Source organism: Oryctolagus cuniculus, chromosome 19 (genome assembly GCF_964237555.1).
Source record: "Oryctolagus cuniculus chromosome 19, mOryCun1.1, whole genome shotgun sequence".
Taxonomy (NCBI): Eukaryota; Metazoa; Chordata; class Mammalia; order Lagomorpha; family Leporidae; genus Oryctolagus; species Oryctolagus cuniculus.
In genome coordinates this window covers 51,146,785-51,166,665 of record NC_091450.1, presented here as the reverse complement: position 1 = coordinate 51,166,665, position 19,881 = coordinate 51,146,785, and the positions used below count along the sequence as shown (strand labels likewise).

General features: G+C 46.9%; 1 protein-coding gene across 4 annotated transcripts in view; it reads left to right on the top strand.

The window, feature by feature from the left end:
- Positions 1-19,881, top strand: part of LOC108175467 (glutamate receptor ionotropic, NMDA 2A) — a 290,700-nt gene that overhangs the window by 131,888 nt on the left and 138,931 nt on the right. For all 4 annotated transcript variants that reach the window (XM_070064532.1, XM_070064531.1, XM_070064530.1 and 1 more), the window contains exons 2-4: positions 7,267-7,472; positions 10,874-11,043; positions 11,149-11,300. In XM_070064532.1, the coding sequence (XP_069920633.1) occupies positions 7,267-7,472; positions 10,874-11,043; positions 11,149-11,237 (465 nt within the window). In that variant the 3' untranslated portion in view covers positions 11,238-11,300. The remainder of the gene's footprint in view (positions 1-7,266; positions 7,473-10,873; positions 11,044-11,148; positions 11,301-19,881) is intronic.

The window sequence follows — 19,881 nt, the reverse complement described above, 5'->3', positions numbered from 1 at the left end:
GTGGCTATTGGCACGCCTTCCCTCCCTGTACCCGCGGGGTCCTCAGAGTTCCTGCAGGGGCTCTGGACCTAGGCAGGGTGGGGTCGCCTTTGGGGTGCCCAGAACAGGGCCCTCTCCGAGCCTGTAGTGCTGGGAACCCGGGCTGGGGGCGGGGTCCCGTCTGGGGTGCCCAGGGAGGGCTCTCATCGTGCCTGCGGGGGTTGGGGATCCGGGCAGGAGGAGGAGGCGACTTGGGTCCCCGTGTGCCGCAGGGGCTGGGGACCCGGGCAGACAGGGCGGGGTCCCGTCTGGGGTGCCCAGGGAGGGCTCTCACTGTGCCTGCAGGGGCTGGGGACCCGGGCGGGTGGGGCGGGGTCCCGTCTGGGGTGCCCAGGGCAGGAGTCTCGCTGTGTCTGCAGGGGCTTGGGATCCGGGCGGGGTCGCGTCTTGGGTGGCCAGGGCGGGGCTCTCGCCTGGTCAGCAGGGGTTTGGGACACAGGCAGGGGTGTGTTGTTCCTGGGGTGCCCAAGGCGGAGCTCTCCCCATGCCTGCAGGGACTGGGATCTGGGCGGGGGGCGTGGTCGCGTCTGGCGTTCCCGGGGAGGGCCCTTGCTGTGCCTGAGGGTCCTCGCCATGCCTGTAGGGGCTAGGGTCCTGGGCAGGGGGCGTGGTTGTGTCTGGGTGCCTAGAGCGGGGCCTTCGCCCTGCCTGCAGGTGTGGGGACGCAGGTAGGAGGCGGGGTCCCTTCAGGGGTGGCCAGGGCGGGGCTCTCGCCATTCCTGCAGGGACTTGGGACCCAGGTGAGTGGTGGTCGAGTCTGGGGTGCTCAGGACGGGTTTCGCCTTGCCTGCAGGGGTGGGGGATCCGGGCGGGATACATGGTCGCATGTGAGGTGCCTAGGGCGGGGCCCTCCCAGTGCCTGAGCGTCCCTTGCTGTACCTGCTGGGCCGGGGGCGGGTTTGCGTCCGGGGTGCCCAGGGCGGGTCCCTCGCCATGCTTGCAGGGGCTTTTGACCCGGGAGGTAGGTGGGCCCTTGCTGCAACTGCCCTCACTGTGCCTGCGGAGCCCTCCCAGGATACCCGGGTAGGGTGCGGGTCGCCTCTGGGTTGCCCAGAGCGGGAATCTCGCGGTGCCTGCAGGGGCTGGGATGCAGGTGGGGAGCGTGGTTGCATCTGGGTTGCCCAGGGCGGGGCCCTCGCTGTGGCTGCGGGCCTTCGCTGTGCTGCAGGGGCTGGGGCCCCCGGCGGGGGCATGGCTTCGTCTGGGATGCCAGCAGGGGCTTGGGACCCGGGCAGGTGGCGGGGTCCCCACTGTGGTGGCCATTGCAGGGCACTTAGAGGGCTTGCAAGGCCTGGGGCCCCAGGCGCGGGGGAGCCGGGTTGCATCTGGGGTGCCCAGGGTGGGGCCCTCGCCCTGCCTGCTGAAGCTGGGGAGCTGGGCAAGGGGCAGGGTCACACCTAGGGTGCCCGGGACAGGGCCCTGGCTTTGACTTAGTTGGGGAGCTGGTAAAGCAGTTGAACCCAACTAACTGAATGTTGATGGTGTAAAATATGGCATAAGGTGGCTGCCGCCATGGCTCACTAGGTTAATCCTCTGCCTTGCGGCGCCGGCACACCGGGTTCTAGTCCCGGTCGGGTCGCTGCATTTTGTCCCAGCTCTCCGCTATGGCCCAGGAGTGTAGTGGAGGATTACCCAAGTCCTTGGGCCCTGCACCCCATGGGAGACCAGGAGAAACACCTGGCTCCTGCCATTGGATCAGCACGGTGTGCCGGCTGCAGCGCACCGGCTGCGGCGGCCATTGGAGGGTGAACCAACTGCAAAGGAAGACCTTTCTCTCTCTCTCTCTCTCTCTCTCTCACTGTCCACTCTGCCTGTCAAAAAAAAAATATGGTATAAGGTATTACCTTGATATCTTGCTGGTGAAAAAAGAGAATACATTGTAAAATTCTAGATTTTTGTTTTACACTTAGAAATTAGAAATAATGACAGCTGAGGCAACTGGAAAAGTTTTAATAATGATTGCATTTTTTTTCAATGGAATTCACTTTAATTGTGTAATCTTAAACCTGAGAGGTGAAGGGAAGCTCTCCTCTGGCCCCAAAGCTGCCTCAGACTTTCCTCTCCACTCCCTGCCTGCCTCACTTCCTTCCCGCTCACACAGGCTCCACAGCGGCCTCGAGGTCTTGCAGCAGGATGTCATAGAAACTGCTTCATACTTGTGGAGAAATAAACACAATTCTGCTGTGAGAATACGACACTCGGGAGGAGGGAGCGTGTGGAGCTCTTTGGAATCACAGTGCTCTGCCTGAGGAATGGGGTGTCTGTCCCTGGCGGTGGGTGAGTGTAGCAAATACCTCTAGACCTCTCCCAAGCAGCCGTTCCTCCTCTCCCTTGTGTGGTTGGCTGGATAGCTGAAGGGGGGGGGGGGACTGCTGCCTCAGTGTCAATGTTGGAGCTGACTGAAAGACCCCATGGCTGAGCACCCGGGGGTGTGTTGATGGCATCATTTGAGGTGTGACCCTGGGACTTGATGGACATTTGGGTGTCATGCAGCTGAGGAGAATGCGCCGATTTCCCTGTGTCTCCTGCTTCCAGAGCCATGAAATCAAGGCTGCTTTGCACCAAGTGCCGGGAGAGCCGTCTTCTCATCCCCATCAGACACAGACGTTTCTGTTGAGGAGAAGCATCTGCTCTTCATGTCAGTTCCGCACCTGGACCAGGCCTCAGCCCTGTTTTCTTCAGGACCTCTCCGGTTGATGGGTGAGGAGACCCGTGGGAGGAGGACTTAGAAGTCCGGAGGCTGAGTGCCTTCTAGTTGTGCACAGAAACACCCTGTACGTGTCTCCCTTAATTGCAGAGTGTTCCTGATGTCATGGGCACGTAGGAACCAGAGAGGAACCTCTGCCCTGGACCTCTCTCTGCTGGATCTCAGCTGCCTCATGTTTCCTGGTGCTGTTTTTTTTTTTTCTTTAAGAGTTTATTCAAGTCAGAAGTATCTGCATTTATAGCTTCTTCCTGATAATTCTTTCCTCTCCTGATGGAGTTTCATTTCTCCTGTGTTTCAGGAGATGCTTGGGGGGGGGGGTGGTGTCCCCCATTGGATTCTAGTCTGAGGGAGTCTTCCATGGTGAGTCACGTGCTGCTTTGCTCATTAGAAGAATCCTAAGTAAGATGGGAAAAAACTCTTTTTGTTGGAGAGAGAAAATGAAAACCAGCTTTTCTGAGGCCAGAGGGGCTCATGTGGTAATAAATGATGAATTCATCCTTTTTTTCTGCCATCCCTCCCAGTGGCAGTTGATCTCATGACAGCTGTTTCCAGCTGTACTCTGGATTTTGCGCAGGCCCCTTGGGATGGCTGTAGTGACTCACACAGCTGGGCTTTTTCCACAACGGGCTGAACCTGGCTGCTAGAGGAGCAGGGGCTAGAGGCAGGGAAGGTGACTCTGGTGGCTGGAGGAGATTTCCTTGTTGGGATCGCTGTCCCTGCAGGGCCCTCCTGTCCACAGAGATCCTGGGAGATAACGTCTGGGGCAGGGTAGAGAATGTGTTCATAGAGAACGTGTGTTGGAGAAAGCCAAATGTTCTTTTTTTTTTCTTTTTTCCCTGTCCCTTTCCTTTTCAGATGGAAGTAGATCTGTGTGTGAAATGGATACATGAGTGAGTGTTGAGGGAGACGTTGGTTAACAGATGGACATTGCAGCCATCCGGCGCAGTGGGATGCCTGCATCCCACACTGGAGTTTCTGGTTTGAGTTCAGGCTCCTCTTCTTCTGACCCAGCTTCCTGTGAATGCGCTCCATGGGTGGCTGACACTCATGCAGAGACCGGGTTTGAGCTTTGGGCTTCTAGCTTTGGCCGAGCACCGCCTTGGCTGAGTCACACCCGGAGCAGAAGAAGTTGACTGAAGTGGGCCTGGGGCATCAGAATGACGCTGGATGCGGCAGGGTGCAGATGTGTCCCGTGGTGCCATGGCGACGGCCAGTGGGACTGCGCCTGCGTCCTGCACTTTGACCCGGAAGTGCACACGCACGCATGCATACCCCGACTGCCCGCCAGCGCTCTTGTGGGAGTCAGCACCGCATCCGCTGCTGCCCAAGAGCCTGCACAAGCTGTGAGGAGCCGTGCTCGACGCTGCTGGCCAAGACTGAGGGAGACCCAGCGGCCCCAAGGTCAGGACAGGATCAGGAGAGGCTGCATGTCTGAGGCTGCAGCACTATTTCCCAGGTGCGGTTGTCTTCTTCAGCCCCTTCCGGAAGCAACGGCCTTGGCAGACCTCTATCCCGCCAGCAGACCGGGCCCCCTTGGAGGTGAGTGACGCGTGGCTGTTGCGGCTTCCCGCTGGGGTCTTGGGTGCCGGCGTGCCTGTTGCTCTTGGTCCCGAAGGCTCCGGTGGAGTCGCAGTTGTGCTGTGCAGACGGTCTGGAAGGGTCCCCAGGGTGCGAGCAGCTGTGTGAGAGCAGAGGTGGCTCCATCTCCTCCCGAAACTGCCCCACGTTCCCGTCTGTTTGCTTTTTGAGGGCCCAGCCGCCCTGTTCTAGACCTCTGAGAGTGTTGTTGGGAGGAACGAGAGCGAGAATGTGTGTCTGTGTCCTGGTCTAGGAGGACAGTTTCCAGTTACTCGCGTTTGGTGTGCTGTTAGTACTCTGTGGGTTTTTTATGAAAGACCGTTGTCAGGCCCAGGTGTACCATCTGTTCTTAATTTGATGATTTTATTTTTTTAATACCGCAAAAGTAATGAAGGTTTTGTGAAATAGGTTTTCTGTGTCTATCGGGATACTTTGTGGCTTTTCCCATGTGGATTCTGTTCTGGGATATATTGCTTTGGTATGGTAGCCATCCTTGCATTCCCGGAGTAACTCTCAGTTGCGCACAGTGTGCTAAGCTTTGGTTGTGCTCCCGGATGGCATTTGGTAATATTTTATTGAGGCATGTGACACATTCATGACGGATATTTGTGTGCCATTTTCTTTATGATGTGTGCTTGTTTTGGATGTTGGGATAAGCTAGTCTGATGGAATAAAAAGGAAAGTTTTTCCTCTTCATCTCCTTTTTGGAAGGGTGTGCAAAGAACGGATTTTAATTATCCTTTAAATGGGAGTTTTTACCGGTGGAGCCGTCTGTTCCTGGAATTTTCTTCATGTGTGTTTGTTTCCCACTACTGCAGTCTCTTTTCAAATTATGAGTGTATTTAGGGTTTCTTGTTTTACTGTATTCAGTTTTAGTGGTTTGTGTCTTTCTGACAATCAGTCCACACTATCAACATTGACCAAATCCTTGTGCCTTGGCTTTTCCATAGTGTTTTCTGATTATTATTTTGGTAAGGTAGGTAATAGTGTCTTCTCTGTCGTTTCTGTTGTGAAGTCACTTGAGTCTGTTCCCTTTTTTCCCTTGTTTCCTGCGGATAAACATTTTGTCCATGTCACTGAGTGTTCAAGAATAGTATTCTGGTCTCACTGAATTTCTGTTGTGATATTTTCTATTCCGTTGGATTTATATCAGTTTGTATATTTTTCCTCCTTCCACTTTATTAAGATTTACTTTGCTGTTCTAGTGTTTGAAGGTAAAATCCCCACGTTGGGAGACCCAGAAAAATTACTGGCTCCTGGCTTTGGATTGCCCCAGCTCCAGCCATTGTGTCAATTTTGGGAGGTGTACTAGTGGATTGAAGACCCCCCTCTCTGCTTCTATATCTCTGCAACTCTGCCTTTCAAATAAATGCATAAATCTTTTAAAAGAAAAGATTGACAGTAGTTTTATCATTAGAAACAACATATGCTACAAGAGAACGGAGAAACTCTTTGAAGTACTGAAAGATAAAGAGTGTCAGCATAGAATTCTTTGCACAGTGAATGTATGTTTCCAGTGTGAGAGTGAAATAAAGATTCTAGACATAGGATCACAGAAATAATTCATCACCAGCAGATCCACACTACCAGAAATATTAGAAAAAGTCCTTTAGGGAGAAAGACAATGTTACTAAGTGGGTATTTGAATCAACACAAAAGATGAAAACATGAGAATTGAAAGCTACATGGTTAAATGTATACAGATTTTTTTTGACAGGCAGAGTGGACAGTGAGAGAGAGAGACAGAGAGAAAGGTCTTCCTTTGCCGTTGGTTCACCCTCCAATGGCTGGCGCGGCCGGCGCGCTGTGGCCGGCGCACCGCGCTGATCCGATGGCAGGAGCCAGGAGCCAGGTGCTTTTCCTGATCTCCCCTGGGGTGCAGGGCCCAAGCACCTGGGCCATCCTCCACTGCACTCCCTGGCCACAGCAGAGAGCTGGCTTGGAAGAAGGGCAACTGGGACAGAATCCGGCACCCCGACCGGGACTAGAACCTGGTGTGCCGGCGCCGCTAGGCGGAGGATTAGCCTAGTGAGCCGCGGCGCCGGCCATGTATACAGATTTTTAAACTGTTTAGTCACTTTAAAAGATAAATGACTTTTTTACAGCAAAAATACTAAACATGTAGCATACAGTTTATAGCTTTTTAAAGTTAAATGTGTGGCAACTGTAGTACAACTGTAGGGAGAGTGAAATGGAAATACAGCATTTGGCATTGGTGCAATATCACTTGAAGATAAATGTGATAAATTTAAAATATATACAATGAAACCTAAAGAAGTCACTAAAGGTAAATAAATGGGGATATAATTAACCCGTAAAAGAAATAAAATGGAATCATGGAAAAGAAACTGATCCAAAAGTAGGCAGATAAAGAGGAAAAACAGAACATAGAACAGATAGAAAACACCTAACTAGGAGATTAATTTAAGCTTAGCTATTTTCATTATTTTTTTTTTAATAATTGACGTTTTCATGAAGTTTTTTCAAGACCTCTCACGTAGGTATCCATGTCAAAATTTTTTATACCAAAACCAATTTTTTCGTAGCAGGCATTTGGTGCAACAGTTAGGTACTTCCTGGGACACCTGCATCCTTTTTGGAGGGCTGGATATAGACCTTGCTGAGTTTTTCAGAAGTCTACGCTTTTTCCGTCACATCTGTGACAGTGAGCTCTGGCAGGACATCATGCTTTGGTGCCACTCCCAGACATGCATGTTCAGTTCCTTTGTGGAGGAGCTGGGGGGAACTGCGACCCAATACTCTGTTTTCTCATTAGCCCAGTTTGTCTTAACCTGTGAGCAAGAGCACATGTTTAGGAAAGTAAGAGGACAGCTCTTACGGCACATGGATTTCTGCTCCCACGCCTTCCGTGGGAAGGACTTGCCCTGCCAGAAGTCAGAGGCACAAGGCAGCACTGGTGTATTTCTGTGTTTGTGGTGCAGGTGGGTAAGTGGGAGAACCAGACCCTGAGCCCAAGGCCCACGGTGTGGCCCTCTTACAAGTCCTTCTCTGACTGTGAGCTGGATCACAACCACCTAAGCATCGTCACCCTGGAGGAGGCCCCCTTCGTCATCGTGGAAGACATCAACCTGCTGACTGAGGCCTGTGTGCGGAACACGGTGCCGTGTCGGAAGTTCATCAAAATCAAGTGAGTGCCAGGGAGGCTGTGGTCTGGACATGCCCACGCCTGTCACATAGTGCAAGTCACTGATCACAACAGCATCTGTACTATAAAACGTAACACAGAAGACACTGTTGTGATAGCTGTAGTGTTAGCAATGGGCTTATGTTTATGATTGCCTGGAGATGCACTAAGTTTACATGCATTAAATACTCACAGCCATATGAGGTGAGGGCGTTTGCCATTTACAGTTGATACAGTTTAGTTATGGGCAGGTTGGAGAACATGGCTGAAGCCATCCAGAGGTATGGCTGACTCCAGCTGTGTTCTTACCCATGGTGCTCAGTCATCCCCCAGCATCCTCAAAAGTCTCTCCTTAAAGTCTCCTTAAAGGATTTTTTTTTTTGACAAGCAGAGTGGACAGTGAGAGAGAGAGAGAGAGAGAGAGAGAGAGAGAAAGGTCTTCCTTTGCTGTTGGTTCACCCTCCAATGGCCGCTGCAGCCGGCGCTCTGCAGCCGGTGCACCATTCTGATCCGAAGGCAGGAGCCAGGTGCTTATCCTGGTTTTAAACATTTTTCTGTCCGTTCCCTCCCTGGCACGTCCCCCCTCCTCTGTATTTCCCAGACCGGGGGTGGACACAGCTTGGGAATGATTTCCTGATGCTGTAGAGGTGGAGTTTGAACCACTGACAGCATGGAAGTGTTGCATCCCTGCTGGAGAGTCACGGGTTGGTGGAGGATGGAGGGACTGTGCAGGGAAGTCATGGGCTGGAGGAGGATGGAGGGGACATTGCAGGTTTGTTACCAAGGGCCGTTCTGATTTCAGTGGGTGTTGGGAGCCAAGCTTGACCGCGTGAAGAAAGCAAGGAGCATAACATCTGTGGGACAACACCCTGTGTGCTTCATTATGGCCCATGAGTGTAGTCTCTTCTTCATAGTCGATAGCAGGAGTTTACAGTCTTTGAAAATCAGAAGGCCTAGAGCTGAAAACAAGCAGATGTCCACATCCCAGTTTGCTTGACTATGAAGTACATGAGCCAAAAATCAATGACTCCCTATGAAAGAATTGATATTTTTACTGAACACTGTGAACAGCGTCTCAGGTACAAGCTCAAATTTTGTTGTTGTTGTTCCTGTACGGAGGGGGCAGCTTGTGACTTTGCCTTTTCTGCTTGAGAACATGAGAAGTTTACTATGTATAGAGGTGAATTAAAGCCTTTGACTTCCGTGGGAGCAATACAAAATTAGAATCCATGAATCCCAACATTAACGTAGGTTAAAGCAATTAAATTTCCTAAATGTAGCATTTTGAGCCAGGCTAATTGGTTGCAAAAAGAATTCCTGTTGGACAACATGACTGTATTTACTTGGTACTGATTTTTCCAGGGAAAAACCTGCCCTTTCTAGCCTCTGGGAGATTCTGGGGTCTTGGAGGCCCATATTAGTCTCCAAAACCAGTTTAGGTATTGAATCCAGTGGTTATCACATGGAATATATACAAGGGTGGTACCCCAGATCTGGGGTCATCTCCCTGGAGGCTAGAGCTCAAAGTCTACATAGTGATCATGGCTGTAGAAGCAGAGTGGTTGAGGCAAACTCAGGGGCAGCATGACTGTGGTGGTGAGGAAGGTAGGTGGTTGGTGATTCTGGAATAAAGGAGAGCTCCAGGGAAAAGGTGGCATTTTCAACCTACTTCTGCTACTCAGTTATATTTTCAAGTCTGTCCACATTCATGGATGTAGCTATAAATAAACCTCTCTGACTCGATTATGTGTGTGTAACAAATTATATATGATATATGTAGTCCATATTAACTGGAGAATTTGATGGAAAAATCCTAATATGAAAAGGCAAGAATCATTTTCTACCATTAAAAATAGCTGTGCTTCTCATTATTTTTTCATCCAGTTATTTCGTAAACTCATTAGTTTTTACATAGCTGTGATTATTATTTATAGTATTATATAACCTCTTTTTTAAACTAAGAGATAGAAATGTACTTTCCTACTATGAAGTTGAGTGTCTTCAAACGTTATTTTAGTGCTTAGACGATAGTCCCGTGTGTGATTGTGCTCAAAATGTACGGTTAAAGATGGAGCACCTACATTGTAGCATGTGTGATTCAAGTAGAAGGTAGAGCTTCTGGGATGTTCCAGTGTAAGCAAGTTTGTTCCCTGAAGAGGCTGTGGTCTTCCTGCCTGCATTGTCCAAGACTTTCTGCTGTCAGTGGGGAAGACCATCATTTCCTTCCTTACCAAAGACATTTCTGATTCGTGTGGGTGTTCTTTTCTAGGAGTTGGTTGGGAGAGTATAGCAGGGTGCCTGGTAGAAAACAGTGAGGTTGACCCTGGCAGCTCAGAAGATAGGCTTTCCGCTGGCCATATGGTCTCTGTTTTAATGGCAATTTTTCCCCCAGTCCTGGATATTACTCTTGAAAAGTTTGACCTTTTGTGCATCAAGCCATGTTGTTAGGAAGAAAAAATAGTACGAATGAGCCTTCACGGATAGTCGGGCCTAGTGTGAGAAGTTAATTCTGTGGACTCAGGCATGGGGTAGAACCCCATGATTGTAGGAGTTATCTAGGCACTTCCAGTTCTTCCCTTTGGTTTCAGGCCTCTGTACTTAGAGGATGAAGCAAAACCTTACTTTACTTGAGAATTTCACACCTTCTTCTCTTCCATTTTCCAATAAATTTTTATGACTCAACTTAGATCAGATTGCTAGACTCTGGTTTAATGAAGTTGTATGTGGGGGCCAGTGCCGTGGCTCACTTTGTTAATCCTTCCCCTGCAGCAGCGGCATCGCATATGGGTGCCAGTTCTAGTTCCGGTTGCTCCTCTTCCAGTCCAGCTCTCTGCTGTGGCCCGGGAGGCAGTGGAGGGTGGCCCAAGTGCTTGGGCCCTGCACCTACATGGGAGACCAGGAGGAAGCACCTGGCTCCTGGCTTCGGATCTGCATAGCTCCAGCCATAGTGGCCATTGCGGGGTGAACCAACAGAAGGAAGACCTTTCTATCTGTCTCTCTCTCACTGCCTACCTCAATCTGTCAAATAAAAAAAAAAAAGAAGTTGAATGTGTTAGAAATGTTTAAAAATAAGAGTTAGTAACTCTTGCCTGTTGAGTAGAGGTACAAATGCTACCTAATTTGGAGAAACATCATGGAGCTCAATCCAGCAATTGGTATAAAGGCATTTAGCGCAGTGCCTAACTGCAGTGTAGTAACTTCTCAGTAAACATTAGCTATTGTGCTAGTAACCGCTATAATTAAAGACACTTGCTCCTCTGGCCGCCATAAGCTCAGTGTGTGTCCATGGAAAAGTTACTTCCCTTCTTGAATTTCAACTTCGCAAAGCTAGTAGAAGAGTATAGCTAATGACTAGACAAGTCTTCCAGTACTAACAGCCCATGTTCTTGGGATTTTCTTTGCAGCGATTCAGCTAACAAGGGGGTGAACTTTAAGAAATGCTGCAAGGGGTTCTGCATTGGTATCCTGAAGAAGCTCTCCTGGATGGTCAAGTTTACCTATGACTTCTACCTGGTGACCAAAGGGAAGCATGACAAAAATGTCAACAATATGTGGATTGGAGTGATTGGGGGAAGTAAGTCACCTTTCCACCCTGGCCTCCCATTCTAATGGGGGCCTGTGGTCAGAAGTGTTGGGAAGAACATGTAAAGGTGCCATTCTTTTTATGCCTTACCTCCAGGTGGTTACCACAAAGCGGTCCTGGCAGTGGGCTCGACAACATCAATGAGGAGCGTTCTGAAGTGGTGGAATTCTCCGTGCCCTTTGTGAAGACAGGGATCAGTGTCATGGTTTCAAGAAGCAACAGCACTGTCTCGCCTGCTGCTTTTCTAGGTAGGTGAGCATCATAGGGAATCCTGCTTCGCTATAAGAAATTATAGTTTGCTGAAAGCATGGGACTGGACCAGACCTAGCTGTTTAGCATGATTTGCCCACATCAGCATGTTCCAGAGCATGTTGCATTTATATTATCCCAACTCACACTCCCCCACCACCACTCCAGTTCACAGCTCTCATTAATCCTGTTACAAATCTCTGCTGAAAACTACTCTCATATATTCAGATACCAGTCTTCACTCTAGAATGCAAATTAATAAATATATGGCTTAGAGCCTTGAAAATATTTAAGAACTTAAACCTGGCTGTCCACAGTTAATTTAAATCAGTGCATAAAGCTTTATTCAACATCCATGTACACATCTTGCATCCCATGCTGTGGGGTAAATGCCAGTCATTTATTTATTAGATGCCAGAGGGAAAATAATGATGACTGCACTGTTATTTATACCAGTACTCTTGTAAACAAAATGGTAGTCTGAAGAATGTACACTGATTTAAAATTAATGGAATCACATTTTAAATATGGCTGTTCTTTAAGCCAAATAGTTTGCAAAGCAGGAAGATCTCTTGACTCTGTTTTAACGTAAGTTTATTTTCACATTAAAATATTCCCTTTTTGGATTTGTATATTTTCTCTTCCTTTAAACTTTTCTTCAGCTCTGTCTGTACATGTGTTGGATACCCCGGCTAGATTAGTGAAAACTCCATGGAAGGTAGCCCAGCCCAGTTCATTTTTCTCTCTCACAAGGAAGGTGTTGTGTTGACTTTTCTTTCACATGCATTATTTCCATTAGTGGATGTCTTGTTGACAATCAGGCACTTCAGAGCATTAACTCCCTCTTGGTACTGCTATATGCATGCATTCACCTCAAAGTTGTGAAGATTGGAACACACCTTAGAGGAAAGCAAGTAAGAGAGAGAAGGAAGTTCTACGAAGCTTAATCAAAGAGTTGCAGAGAGAGTTAGAAACAAAGAGAGAGAAAAAGAAAGGCAAAGAAAGAGAGAGGTCTTCTATTTGCTAGTTAACTCCCCAATGGCTGTGATGACCAAACTGAGCCAATACAAAGTCAGGATCCAGGACCTTTTTCCTGGTCTCTCAAGTGGTTTCAGTGGTCCAGTGACTTGGGGCATCCTCTGCCACATTCCCAGGCACATTAGGAGGGAGCTGCATGGGAAGAGGAGCAGTCAGGACTCGAATTGGCACCCATATGGGATGCTGGCACTGCGTATCGTGTCTTTAACCTGCTAGAACACAGCACTGTCCCTGACAGTATGGTTTTATTCTTTCTTGATTTTGATCTATTTATGTTTATTGATTTGCAAATGTGGAACCACCATGGCATTTCTGGGATAAATTCCAATTGAAGGTAATATATGAGCTTTACCATGTGATTTTGGAGTTTTTATTTTGGCTAGAATTTTATTGAGAATGTTTTCACCTGTTTCATTAAGGATATAGGGTGGCAATTTTCTATGCATTTCGTGTCTTTTGTAGTTCCTGGCATCAAAGGAATGCTGGCCTCATAAAAAGTGTTTGCCAAAATTCAGTGTTATTCAGTATTTTGAAGCAGTTTGAGAAGTGTTGAAGTGCCTTTTGAAATGTTTTATTGAATTCAGTTGTAATGCAAGCAGTTTTCATTGCTGGAGTTTAGTGCCTGGAGTTTGCTGGAAAACTTTTAATTACTGCTTCAATCTCACTGACTTTAAAGGGTCTTTTTCAGATGTCTGTGTCTTCTGGGTTTAATCTTAGTAGTTTACCTGTATGTGTTATGGAGGAATTTCTCCATTTCTTCCTGTTTTTTCCAATTTTTTAGCATATGATATTGAATAGCAATTTCTTTTGAAGCCTTGTATTTCAGTGATGTTGGTTATTATGTCTGCTTTTTCATCTGTAATTTCACTTACTGTAGAGTTTTTCTCTTTTGTTATGTTAGTCTGGTTACAGAATTATCTATTTTTTTCAAATTTTATGTCAGGTATACAAATTTCATGCATTTCTTCTATACAGAGTCAAAATATACTGATACTTCATCCCATGCTACAATCCCTCCATCCTGCTCTCAAACCCTTCTGCTCATTTCCTCTTTTGTTACTACTCTTTTTTTAAAAAAATTTTTGACAAGCAGAATGGACAGTGAGAGAGAGAGACAGAGAGAAAGGTCTTCCTTTGCCGTTGGTTCACCCTCCAATGGCCGCCGCAGCTGGCGCACTGCGGCCAGCGCACCGTGCTGATCTGAAGGCAGGAGCCAGGTGCTTCTCCTGGTCTCCCATGCGGGTGCAGGGCCCAAGGACTTGGGCCATCCTCCACTGCACTCCCGGGCCACAGCAGAGAGCTGGCCTGGAAGAGGGGCAACCGGGACAGAATCCAGTGCCCCGACTGGGAATAGAACCCAGCATGTCAGCACCGCAAGGCGGAGGATTAGCCTATTGAGCCACAGCACTGGCCTTGTTACCACTCTTAATTCTTAATAATTATCTATTTTCCATTAACTATATACTCATATGTTTAGCCATACAATAAGTAGAGAACAGTATAAAAAAAAAAACACTGTAGAAAATCATCTATCACAGAATGTCAGTTTCCCTCCTACCCATTACCCTTTAGGTCTCTATTGGTTACCACAAATCAGGGTAACATATGGTATTTGTCCTTTCAGAATGCCTTATTTCACTAAATATACTGGTTTCCAATTATATCCATTTTGTTGCTAAAGACAGCATCTCTGTAATCCCCAATGGGTTGTGTTACCTAGTGTATATAGACCATGATTTCTTTATCCATTTATCAGTTCATGGACATCAGGGTTGATTCCATGTCTTAGCTATTGTGAACTGAGCTGTGCTAAACTTGGAGGTGCAAATAATCCTTTCAAATATGCTGATTTCATTTCCTAGGGGTAAATCACCTTGAGATGGATTGCTGAGTCATATAGTAGATTTATTTCCAGCTTTCTAAGGTATCTCTACTTGCTTCCACAATGGCTTCACCAGTTTATGTTCCCACCAACAGTGGATTACGTTCCCATAGTTGTCACATCCTCAGTAGCATTTATTGTTTGTTGATTTCTGTATGTGAGCCATTCTAACTGTTGTGCAGTGAAACCTCATTGTCATTTGGATTTGCAATTCTGTGATGGTTTGTGATCTTGAGCATTTTTTCAAGTGTCTGTTGGCCATATGAATGTCCTCACTTGAAAAAATGCATGTTCAAGTCCTTTTCCCATTTCTAAACTGGATTTTTTGTTTTGTGGTTGTTGAGTTCCTTGAACTCTTTATGGATTCTGGATATTAATCTTTTATCAGTTTCATAGCTTGGAAGTATTTTCTCCCATTCTTTCAGTTGCCGTTTCACTTTGCTGAGTGTTTCTTTTGTAGCGCAGAAGCTCCTTGGCTTGATGGAATCATATTTGTCTCTGCTTTTATTGCTTGTGCTTCTGGGATCTTTTTCCCCAGAAATCTTTGCCTATGCCAATACCTTTCGGTTTTCCCCAATGTTCTCTAGTAGTTTGATGAGATTGAGTTTTAGATTTTGTTCCTTGAAGTATTTTTAATTGGTTTTTGTATAAGGTGTAAGGCATGGGTCTTCTTTCTTTTTTTTTTTTTTTTTTTTTTTTTTTTTTTTTTATCTTTTATTTAATGAATATAAATTTCCAAAGTACGACTCATGGGTTACAATGGCTTCCCCCCCCATACCGTCCCTCCCACCAACAACCCTCCCCTTTCCCACTCCCTCTCCCCTTCCATTCACATCAAGATTCATTTTCGATTATCTTAATATACAGAAGATCAGCTTAGTATACCTTAAGTAAGTATCTCAACAGTTTGCTCCCACACAGAAACATAAAGTGAAAAATAATAGATGATTTTTTTAAAATGATGATGAAATCAGATCAGACCTATTGTCATGTTTAATCCCAGTGAGAGTCAAGTTGGGAATTGAAAATTTCTTTTTTTTTTTTTTTTTTTTTTTTTTTTTTTTTTTTTTTTACAGAAGATCAGTTTAGTGTACATTAAGTAAAGATTTCAGTCGTTTGCACCCCCATAGAAACACAAAGTGAAATATACTGTTTGAGTACTCGTTATAGCATTAAGCCTCAGTGTACAGCACGTTAAGGACCGAGATCCTACATGAGGAGTAAGTGCACAGTGACTCCTGTTGTTGACTTTGCATGGGTCTTCTTTCATAGTTCTGCATGTGGAGGTCCAGTTTTCCCAGGACCATTTTTTGAAGAGACTGCCCTTTGCACCTGGGATTGATCTTTAGCCCATTTGTCCAATAGCATTTGTTTGTAGATGTGTGCACAGATTTCTGGAGTTTCTTTTCTGTTCCATTGGTCTATATGTCAATTTTTTGCTTATACCATGCTGTTTTGATTGTAACTGCCCTGTTCTGTGTCTTGCAGTCTGTCGTTGTGATGCTTTGAGCTTTGTTTATGTATATGTTTTAAATTTGTATTTAACAAATATAAATTTCAAAAGTGCAGCTTTTGGATTATAGAGGCTTTCCCCCCCATAACCTCCCTCCCACCCACAGCCATCCCATCTCCCACCCCCTCTCCCATCCCATTCTTCATCAAGATTCATTTCCAATTAGTTTTATATACAGAAGATCAACTTAATATATACTAAGTAAAGATATCAACAGTTTGCACCCACGCAGATACATAAAGTATAAAGTACTGCTTCAGTACTAGTTTTACCATTAATTCGCATAGTACAACACATGAAGTATAGTGCTCATTAAGAAATGCCACGCATTTACTTTCTTTCCCCCATTTTCTTTTTAATAGGTACAGTAGCATCTTAGGAACATCAGATTACTTGTTAGAACAAGGAAACTGTCTTCCAAAACCTTCCTTACAGACTGTCAGCCAGGATATCTCCTGCACGTGGCCTTTAGGAGAAGGAGACAGGCAAAAAATGCAGCGTTAAGAACACAGTTGCATAGGGAAGCAATGCCTCTCTACATGTTTTCCTCAAACTTCTATTTCAGATCGTTGGGCAGAGAGAGAGTGCATATTCAGGGAGTTCTAAACCCCTGCCCGAGCCCCCATCACAGACAGAGAGATGCAGTGGTAAAATGGACCTGTATATTACATCCTTAATCCCCACTTCCAGTGGAAACAAGGGTTACTTAGAGGACTTTTCTCATCACTCTGGTTAACGTGTTTCAGGTTTGGATCAGAAGTGAGCAGAGGGCCTGTGGCATTATGGAAAGGACCTGAGTTGGTGTTAGTCTGAATTGAGGTCAGTCTGTGGCTTGACCTGTTTCTAGGGGAGTTATATGGCATCTTTCATCCTTCTCTGCCTCTTCCTCAAAATGGAGATAATCGTGGTTTCTTCATCCATTTGTTGTGAATATAAATAAGTTCAGGTACTTGCGGTAGTACCTGGTACACCCAACGTTCTCTTTAAGTAGTCTTTGTCCTTATTAAAAATGTGGATGTGTGTGCAGGAAAGGGCTTGATTGTGGGGAGCAGCTGGGGGGAACTGTGGCCCGATACTCTGTTTTCTCTTTAGCGCCAGTTTGTCTTAACCTGTGGGCAAGTGCATGTGTTGAGGAAAGTAACAGGACAGCCCTTATGGCAGATGGATTTCTATTCCCGTACCTTCCATGGGGAAGACTCACCCTGCTGGAAGTCAGAGGCACAAAGCAGCAAAAAGCCTAAAACTGGGATTCCAGATGAAATAATCTTACTTTACTTTCATTTAAAAATATTTAAATGAACACTGACCAAAAATAATGCGTAGTCTGGTGCTTTGGGGACCTGACTCTGTGCTGTCATCCAAGGCACTCTTTCTCCAGGTTGTCATTTTAATTTGTCATTCCTTGGGTATTAGATCACTGGATGGTTGAGTATAATTAGTTATTGTGAAAGTTGAAGGTGGAGGGAGGAAAGAGAGAGAGAGGGAAGGAGTCTTCCATCTGCTGGTATACTACCAAATTGGCTGCAGTGGGCAGAGCTGAGAGTACCTGAAGCCAGGAGCCAGGAGCCTCCCCCGGGGTCTCTTCATGGGTGCAGAGGCACTAGGACTTGGGGCATTTTTTACTGCCTTCCCAGACCACAGCAGAGAACTGCATTGGAAGTGGAACAGCCAGGACTCGAACTGGCGTCATGGGATGCCGGCACTGCGGGTGGTAGCTTGACCCACTACCCCACAGTGCCGGCCCTTCCAGGAAGCCTTTACCCCTGGGATCCAGCTGTCTGCTAACACGCCTGGGAAAGCGAAGGGAGATGGCCCAAGGACTTACGCCCCTGAACCCAGAATGGAGCACGAGATAAAAAGTCCCTGGGTTCTGCTTCAGCCTGTCCCAGTGCTGGCCTTTGTAGACACCTGAGGGGTGAACCCCGATATGGACTATCACTCAGAGAGAGAACAGTGCTTGCGATGGCCCCTGCACTGCTTCTCTCCCCACGTGGCTTTGATGGCCAGCGCTGGGCCAGGCAGAAGCCAGGAGGCAGGAGCTCCATTCAGGACTCCGAGCGGCAGGGAGGCAGGATCCAGAGAACCTGGGCAATCAGCAGCTGCCTCTCTGGGTCAAAGTCTGGAGCAGCGGGACTGAAGTAGCCCTGGGGCTTCTGTCCCTTGATGCTGAAGTGCACAGATGCGTTCTGTAGTGCCATGGCAACGGCCACTGGGGCCTGCGCGTGCGTCCTGCACTTTGACCCGGAAGTGCACCCTCTGGCATGGCCGCCTCTGAGCTTGGCACATGGGTAGGAGTCAGCGCCTGCGTCTGCTGCTGCCCGAGAGACTGCACAAGCTATGAGGTGAGGAGCCATCCTCGACGCTGGTGGCCAAGCCTGAGGGAGACCCAGCAGCCCCAGGGTCAGGCCGGGATCAGGAAAGGCTGCGTGTCCGAGGCTGCCGAGCCATTTCCCAGGAGCGTTTCTCTTCTTCGGCCCCTTCCAGAAGCAACGGCTTTGGCAGGCCTCTATCCCGCCTGCAGACTGGGCCCCCTTGGAGGTGAGTGACGCGTGGCTGTTGCGGATTCCCGCTGGGGTCTTGGGTGCCAGCGTGCCTGTTGCTCTTGGTCCCGAAGGCGCGGGTGGAGTCGCGGTCATGCAGTGCGGACATTCTGGAAGGGTCCCCAGGGTGCGAGCAGCTGTGCAAGAGCAGAGGTGGCTCCATCTCCTCCTGGAACTGCCCCATGTTCCTGTCTATTTGCTTTTTGAGGGCCCAGCCACCCTGCTCTAGATCTCTGAGACTGTTGTCGGGAGGAAGGAGAGTGAAAGTGCGTGTCTGTGTCCTGGTCTAGGAGGACAGTTTCGGGTTCCTGGCATTGGGTGTGATGTTAGCGCTCTGTGGGTTTTTCATGAAAGAGCCTTGTCAGGCCGAGGTGTACCTTGCGTTCCTAATTTGATGATTTGTTTTTAATACCGCAAAAGTAATGAAGGTTTTGTGAAATAGGTTTTCTGTGTTTATCGGGATACGCTGTGGGTTTTTCCCATGTTTGTTCTGTTCTGGGATAAATTGCTTATGTATGGTAGCCGTCCTTGCATTCCCGAAGTAACTCTCAATTGCACACAGTGTGCTAAGTTTTGGTCGTGCTTCCAGATGGCATTTGGTAATATTTTGTTGAGGCATGTGACACATTCATGACGGATATTTGTGTGCCATTTTCTTTGTGATGTGTGCTTGTTTTGGATGTTGAGATAATGCTCGTCTGATGGAATAAAATGGAAGGATTTTCCTCTTCATCTCCTTTTTGGAAGGGTGTGCAAAGAACAGATTATAATTATCTTTTAAATGGGAGTTCTCACCAGTAGAGCCATTTGGTCCTGGACTTTTCTTCATGTTTTTTGTTTGTTTATTTTTGTTTCCCTGCTACTGCAGTCTCTTTTCAAAGTATAAGTGTATTTAGGGTTTCTTGTTTTACTGTATTCAGTTTTAGTGGTTTGTGTCTTTCTGACAATCAGTCCACACTGTATCAACATTGACCAAATCCTTGTGCCTTGGCTTTTCCATAGTGTTTTCTGATGATTATTTTGGTAAGGTAGGTAATCGTGTCCTCTCTGTCGTTTCTGTTGTGAAGTCACTTGAGTCTGTTCCCTTTTCTCCTTTGTTTCCTGCGGATAAACGTTTTGTCCATGTCATTGAGTGTTCAAGAATAGTATTTTGGTCTCACTGAATTTCTGTTGTGATATTTTCTATTCCATTGGATTTATTTCAGTTTGTGTATTTTTCCTCCTTCCAGTTTCTTAAGATTTACTTTTCTGTTCTAGTGTTTGAAGGTAAAATTGGGTTTATTGATCTGGTATCTGTATTCCTTAATATATACATGTATAGCAATACAGTTTGTCATGTGAAACAAGTCCTGTCAACATGGAAAACTGTATGGATGTACACAGTACTGGTAACATATTGAAGGAAACGAATCATTATGTAGGCAGAGGTTTTCACAGGCCTACGCTCATTGCAGCAGGATGCAGAATAGCCAGGCTGTGCTGTCTGTACATGCATGTATGGTGTACATAGCCCATAATGTCATTATTCAGTCTTCAGGTGATGTGCATTTTGGTTGCTTGTCTATCTTTGCTCTTGTAATTAGCTGTAGTAAATATGAGGGCAGAGA